Consider the following 7,892-nt stretch of genomic DNA (forward strand, 5'->3'; position numbering starts at 1 on the left):
TATGCCATATGTACTTCAATTACTCCTTCCGAACTCCCACTTTCTATCATGATCATGCTCATACTTTTATACACAACACACACTTATATAAAAATCGCGATTTACTCATATAAGGGACTTTTCTCAAATCTATATCATATTGAAATAATTTCAAATGCACAAAAACCGTCTTTCACAATATGCTAGGCTTTCGAAACACACACAAACAATTTACTTATCTACTCACAGATAGTTAAGCATTTTAATCAAATAGTGTAATTTATTATGTTATCTCAACCCTTTTTATTCTAAAAAGGGGTTATTGTAGTCTAATGTTTGCTCCACATGTTTAACACACATACCCATACTCGAGCAACCTTTAATTTACACAATTAAGCGATGATTATCAATTATCACTCTAAATAAACCCTGAAATCACTAGATTTTAAGTACCTATTATACCCAAAATCCTCATTCAACATCCAAACACACTAATATCACTAACCATTTACCCACATTGTTCCAAAACTCCTAAATTATACCTAGGTTTCATCTAAACCCTCATCAAAAAATTCAAATCCATACAAAACTCATAAACCTAGGGTTAAAGATTTGATTTAACTTCTCAAGACCTCAACTAAATCAATAGGTTCGATTTAAACTCAAAGAAACCAAAATCAAAGCCCTCTATTGCCCTTAAAGTCAAAAATTTCACACAAAATAGAGAGGGAGAAGTAAAGGAAGCTTGCCCAATGTATATCAAGCTTCATGTACCTCTAAGATGATGTTAAGAGTAAGCCCCAACAGGCTCAAGCCTTTCTTCCATTGCTGCTCTCATTTTCTCTCTTTTGTCCTTTTGATTTTCAATCTGTTTCACAAGTCTGATAAGGGTAAATTTTCACATGCGCCGTGGCACAAGGCACATAGATACCCACATGTTTTGGTTCTCTTTCTCCGTGTCATGGCTAGCTTGAACATTGACCTAGCCCTCTTCTAAGGCTGTCCAAGGACCCATTAAGTACATTAGTCTCCTAAAAATATCGTTAATCAAGATTCACTCAAATCATCATACTACCCTTATAAACACTTAAAATCCCCATATTGAAGACTTAGGATGTTACGATTGTTTGGCAATCTAACAAGAAATGCATTGCAAAGACTGATTATGAATATGACCTAAAAGACTATTAGAAATTAAATGATGCAATTTACTCAAAAAATGCCAAGCAAGATGATGATACCATAAGTAGAGAGAAGAATCAGGAGAAGAGGATGTGAAGGCAGCACACAATGTAAGAGCAGTGAACTTAGGTAGGTGCATTGAGGTGAGCTCGAACATACGACCATCTTTACGCCTGATCTCGACTACCTATCCTATCTAAAAATCCATCACAACACAACCACGTTTATTAAATAATACATCATAACCCATATCAACAAGTTGTCCCATAGAAAGAAAGTTGAAACTAATGGAAGGGACAAATACATATCATAAATAGATAGGGAAGGCAAGGAGACAGTACTAATGTGACTAACAGGTATTTGAGAATTATCAGCAATATATATAGGTTAGGCAGTAGAGTTAAGGGTTATAGAGGAGAAGAAATTTTCCTAGCTCATTATATGATTGCAACAAGTAGAGTCAAAATATCAAGTGGATTTAGTAGTGAGAGTAGATAAGGCAACAAATAGGCTAGAGGAATTGGAGATGAGTATGCACAATAAAGTTTCAAGTTCAACCGGAGAAGATCCCAAAGTAGATTGAACAAGATCACATTTTTCCAACAAAGGATGGTAATTGCCACCATTCAAAGTAACTAAGATAGATTAAGAAACCTTTAAATGTTTCATTTTTGAGGAAAAGAAGCTTACAAAAGAGAATAAAGGATGAAAAACACCCAAACTAGAAACTATAGTGCGAAAGGAATAACTCTCGCACTAGGCAAAATCAACAATTTGACTATTAAAAATAACACATTGGATGTTCCGTACTTGCTGATCAAATTTCATCACGATCCAACGGTTAACGAATCTACAAATTTCAATTTATTGAAATTGTCCTGTGGATATGCAAAAATAGATTTGAGATCGATTTGAACTCGTGACGAATGATGGCAACATTGATACAAATGAAGGCTAACACTATTTAAAAACTAACTTGTCGTGAAAAATAATATTATATGACTCTGGTACCATGAAAGCTATCAGAGACAAAAAAGATAAATTAAAGAATGATTGAAAAATGTCGTATTTATCATTGATATGAAGGATACATTATATACACAAAAAAATAGATAATATAATAATGACTAATAATTATATAATAATATCAAATAATATCTTTTAACAACGATTAAAATATATGCACAATAATGATAGAAGATATTTAGATAATATTATAGATAATAACAACACTCTAATTTTTTTTTTGGAGATAACAACTCGTTTCTTTTACTAAATTTTCATCACAATAGACAAATAGAAGTTGAAAAATTCATGTGTTGTTCTTTCTGTACAAAAGGTTGGGGGGGGGGGAACATTACCACAACACAGGCTCTAGTTTGATTGTTCTATGATCCCTCCCCAAAATTTAGAAGGAAAAAAAAACAGATATCATTTCAACAGTACTCATCCGAGCTACTTTGAGCATAACTTAATGCCATACTAATACAGAAAACTCCGGAAGAACCCGAACTATAAATATATGTTCCTCAGATTTCTATATAATCTTCTTCCAATGAGCCATCAAACTGGTGCAGCACTCTTCAGCTTGTCCTCTGCAATTGCTATGGCAGTCCACTCTTCTTTTGTCCTTTAATTATCTTCTGCACTCTTTCCCTCAAGAAATGGATATATGAGAAGCAATCACATAGGAATGTCATCTTCCAGCATCCGAAGCACCTATATATATTGAGAACGTATATTAAGAATGAGGGTAAGATGAACTAGTAAGCATCAATGTTCCAAAGAAGAAAATGGACCATGGAACGAATCAAGCATGTATTATTCTAGTAAAATGACACCTACTTATCAAGTGATTGTTCAACTTAATTTGTTTCACCAGTTTTTGTCGCTGTGTGGATTGAGGATATATACTTTTATTTCTACAACTATGTCAAGGATTATCGCTCGCGGCAAAGCATCTAAACCTCATCACTCATCACCTTTATACAAAGCATATAACTCAGCAATGCATATCCAGCTTCAATTTATCCCTCGCACTCCATTTGCAAGCGAAAAGAAAGTTGAACTCATTTAAATTGCATTCATGATTTCTGCTGGTATCCTTATGAAAACCAAGCCCCCATTCTTCCTTCCTGAAATACCACCTAAGATAGGAGTAACCATGTTTTTCCTTTCTACAGTATCCTAGATCACGTTTGTTGGTGAGAAATCCGCGAGCAATTTGATAAGCATAAGTTTAGTATGATGAGTTGCTCGAGCGTAAAACTGGTTTCGGGTGCCCTTTCACATTCTTGTAACAATGGTTTAATAACGTATAAGAAGCAAGTAACCAAACGAAAATTTTCTGACCTGAGACATTCTAGGCCTAAAATGAGGATCCTGCCGTAGACACATTGAGCAACATAGCATCATGCGATGAACCTCTTGATCCATATAGCAGTTTTTCAACCTTGGGTCAACCAGTTCATGAATGGCATCTCTTTCAAGCAATGGTCGTGCCTATCCAAATAATTGAACCAAGAGCAATGATGAAGAAGATTTTTTTTTTTTTTGAATCTGATTACCATTTTTTCTCCACAGAAAGAAGATAGGCATGCGAGTACCCAGTTCCTACCAAAGGGATGAAACTTACATTGCTAAATTCATTCTTGATCAAATATTTGAATATGTAAGCAATATTGTCATAAACATAGTACATTGCCTTCTTAAATGCTAAGGCATAAAAATAAAACTCTTACCCATTCAGTGAGGCATTGCTGACCTCTAGGCCGGTTTATATCAATAGCTTTCCAGCCTGTGACAAGTTCCAGCAGTACTACCCCAAATGAATACACATCAGCTTTTTCAGTGATTTGGCCACTTTGAGCATATTCTGGGGCCAAATACCTACAAAAGTGCAAGCATTCCATCATTAATTTTTACAACTTATATTGAGATATTCAGGAGAAGCAAAAGACAAAAAGGGATTTCTTTCTTCTAGTACTACCCAAATGTTCCGATCACCCTAGTTTCAACACCCATATTTCCATCTGGCTGCCACCTAGCAAGTCCAAAATCTCCCACCTAAAATCCATTGGTGACAGATAGTTGAAACATTTCATATTATGAAACAAGCCTAGAAGGCAGCATCGCTTCTAGGGGTACAAACATATTCAAAGTCATTATAACTAAGAACTCATACAAAGTCAGTAACTGGAGGGAAAAAATATATTATGGTCGATGACAAAAAAGGTTTGCACATTTTAAAATAAAGTATAAGGCATACTAGAGCTTCAAAATCATGAGTAAGGAGGATATTGTTAGGCCGCATATCTCTGTGCACGATACAACCCACTCGACATTCTTCATGAAGGTACCTCAAACCACGTGCAGCCCCAACTGCAACCTTTTGCCTTGCAGACCATCCCAATACATTCTGGTTTCGCCCTGCAAATTTTAAAATAATTTTTAATTAAGGAAAGCATCTTGCAGCTCTGACAACAGCAACAGTTTATGTGACTATGTGAGTTGTGTGGTTGATTTAAATCCGCAGAAAGAGGACCATTTAAAACATGTTCTATTAGGGTCACAGTGACAAACTGTCAATTAAAGTTCACTGAGTTTCTGCAGCTTGAGCTAGGGAATGAGACTACTAACATTTCAGACAAGTTTGAGACGGTTAGTATGCCAGAAGCTGGAAACAAATTATGAAAATTAATTTGGAAAAAGGGATATCAACATTTAGCAATATAGTTTACAAAACTGCATATAACTGTCAAAACATAGAAAGGATTAATAGGAACTAACCATAAAGGTGAGAATCTAAAGACCCGTTGCAGATATATTCATAGACTAGCAATCTTCTTCCGTCCTCCACACAAAATCCGATTAGCATCACAACATTACGGTGCTGTGCACAGCTTAAGACGTCAACTTCTGAGCAAAATTCTTTGTCACCTTGAGTACTGGCCAATTTATACTGCTTCACAGCAATGACCTGTCCATCAGGCAGGACACCACAGTGCACAGAACCAAACCCGCCTTCAGCTAAGAAATTTGCTTGTGAAAATCCCGCTGTGGCAAGTTGCAGTTCAGCATATGTAAACCACCTTGGAGGATTCCCAAAAACTGGTGCCTTGTGCTGACAAATAGAGCACAATGGAGGAGGGCCAAGGGGTGCATTTCTTGACAGACAAATTGCCTCTCTAACACTTTTGCTCAAGTTCACATCAATTTTACAACGAACCAATCCTATACCAGGTTCTTGATCCAAGTTGGAGACTTTCTGGAGCAAGGTTTCATAGGCAGACACCAAAGCCTTATCACTGGATTGATGTGAATTGCCACTGTGTTTTGAAGATTTTCCATCAGTGCTCATTACATTTGCAACCCATGGCTCGAAATAAGAACTTTTAGATGATAAACTCAACTTTTCACTCTCAGAGTCAGATTCACTTTCCTCCAGATTTTTAACTTCTTCATGAACAAAGGTTTCTCTCCTTCGTCTCCCATAAATATCAGAGAGGAAAAATGGTGACGTCCCGGGATCTGAGCTTGATATTGATGATGTTCCAATATCAGTCGCAGTTAATGGTGAACCATGTTCTGGACTACTTGCAGGAGTAACAGCAGGACCTCGGATCATATCTAGATGCTCAGACTTTCCTTTTAAGTTTCCTGGATATTCATTCAGCTCTGGGGTCAGCGGAAAACTCCCTTCAAGTTCCACCTTTGGTGAACTAATCAAATTCAAACGAAGAACCTTTGCCTGAGATCCCTTCATGATTACAATATTGCAACGCAGCTCCTCCATGCAGTATTTTTTTTCATGCTTCAATTTTCTGCAATTTTGGAAGAAGGAAGAAATGTTTTTCAGTCCCCCAAGTAATTGGCCAATTTTAAATCAGGATAAAATTACCAACAGTTGTAGCCTAAAGGTAAATATCCCTATTAAGAGGTCCCTTTTGAAATTCCCCCTAATATAAATGTTCAGCAAGGATGCTGTATCTAATATAACATGCAAGATACAAAGTCTATAAAATATTTTTATTACTTGTCCAATATAACCCAGCTTGATTGGACTCTCTTAGCTTCAGCAGCCACTCCTCCACATAAAGAACCAGAAATAATCTTTACTCTAATCTTTATCTGCACAAACAACTGAGAGGTGAGAAATAGTGGAAACTAGACAGTAAAAAGGAATGCATGTTAGGAAATTATCAAAATATCATGTCCCAACCTTTTCTGGATCATAATATTCATGGAGTTGAAGCATCATTTGAGAACAAGAATTGGCAATTACTTCCTTCTGATCTGAGGCAGTTCCAAATTGGGATCTCCAGTGACTGGTTCTGCAATCACTGGTGAATCTCGAAAGGCCCCACATCCTCTTACCTAATAATGCATAGATTATAATCAGTCCTAATAGTTGTTCAACTTCCCCTTAGCATAATTTCCTGTTTGCAGTCTAATTTTCCCATTTGGATGTGCATTTGGACATGTAAAGGGCCGCTATCTTTTAAAATACACGATATCCAATTTACACCCCACTCCAGATGCTTTTCCTCGATAATTAGCAAATACTAGGACTCCTTTCATAGAATGATATATTACAGCCTTTGTACTTCTAATCTGCACGGTTGAAGCTTGTAAAAGGCCGGGAAATACAAAAAGGGAATACAGAACAGAACAATGGGACACTGGATCAGTTCATCATCCTAGTGAAGGTCAATCTTGTGTGACACAGCAAATATTTACTATTTCCAAAAATGAATTAGAAGGGACATTATCACAGCATATTGTTTCAGTAAATGTCTAGGTCTCTCACTCTCACCAAATATTCCTGTACCACATGTTACGTATGCAGATTAAAACTCAAGAAAGTTCTCTTGGAATAAACACACCTTTCGGTTTGACAAGCCAAGCATTCACCCTGAAGTATGCTGTTTGAGCATCTAAAGACACAGTATAATACCATATGACGAAAATTTTTGCAAGGACGAAAGAAATATGAAAGAAAACTTCAGGGCACGGTCAGCAATTGGAGAAAAATTGTAAGATATAGGAAATCAAGAGGAAAACTTACTCGTGGAGAGAGCCGGAATGAGGACCAAAAGCTTAATGCAATCCCCAGGCTGAACAACATGTGTCAGAGCCCAGACTAAAGCAGTCCTTGAAATCCCTTTCGACGCTTTGACTGCTACCACCACCACTTTTCCGGTGACATCTGAAGAACCCTTCTCTTCACAACCATGACTTGGGATCATCTCAATTTCTCAACTTGCCAATGAAATCAGTTTCACATTCTCGTCATCCACCCTGTAAAATGCTTACATCAAAGCCACCAAATCAGGTAAATGATTGCAGGTCTAGGTTACCCATAAGAAAAGTTGAAGCTATGAAAAGAAGACAACTCGCGATTCAAGGAAACTTCAACGGAAGTTGTCCCTTCCCGTTAAAGCACATGCAATGCGAGAGGCTGTTGAAACAGAATCAGGACCATCAACCCTATATTAATTTGTAGGCTCTATCAGCATATTCTTCCAACAGTTCGTTTATAGTGATGATGACTCGACGGGGAAACGCCTACAGACAAACTGAGGAAGAAAGAACAAAGGATCATCCCAAACTAATAACGACACAAAGAAATGGACAGATCAAGTGAGAAGAGTCAGATTAACCACCCTGATTAGTGATCGCATTGCTCTGCTTCGTAAGTCGTAACCCATATGATAAAGGTAAGACATTTT

General features: G+C 36.9%; 1 protein-coding gene across 4 annotated transcripts; it reads right to left on the reverse strand.

Moving 5' to 3' along the window:
* Window positions 1-2,399: 2,399 nt before the first annotated feature.
* On the reverse strand, window positions 2,400-7,892 carry LOC129285385 (inactive protein kinase SELMODRAFT_444075-like). 4 transcript variants are annotated; one of them, XM_054921063.1, is made up of 10 exons: window positions 7,827-7,892; window positions 7,229-7,739; window positions 6,383-6,537; window positions 6,197-6,291; window positions 4,951-5,984; window positions 4,430-4,590; window positions 4,151-4,227; window positions 3,903-4,050; window positions 3,514-3,663; window positions 2,400-2,880 (listed from the first exon to the last, which is right to left on the reverse strand). In XM_054921063.1, exons 2-10 carry the CDS (start codon window positions 7,407-7,409, stop codon window positions 2,845-2,847), a joined length of 2,037 nt encoding a protein of 678 aa, XP_054777038.1. In that variant the 5' UTR covers window positions 7,410-7,739; window positions 7,827-7,892; the 3' UTR covers window positions 2,400-2,844. The 4 variants fall into 4 exon arrangements, with proteins under 4 accessions (XP_054777038.1, XP_054777047.1, XP_054777055.1 ...); XM_054921072.1 differs by lacking the exon at window positions 7,827-7,892 and having other exon boundaries at window positions 7,229-7,461; window positions 7,557-7,819; XM_054921080.1 differs by lacking the exon at window positions 7,827-7,892 and adding an exon at window positions 4,801-4,837 and having other exon boundaries at window positions 4,521-4,590; window positions 7,229-7,819.

Source organism: Prosopis cineraria, unplaced genomic scaffold, assembly GCF_029017545.1.
Source record: "Prosopis cineraria cultivar Desert tree isolate PC_DT_omini unplaced genomic scaffold, ASM2901754v1 PC1, whole genome shotgun sequence".
NCBI classification, from domain to species: Eukaryota; Viridiplantae; Streptophyta; class Magnoliopsida; order Fabales; family Fabaceae; genus Prosopis; species Prosopis cineraria.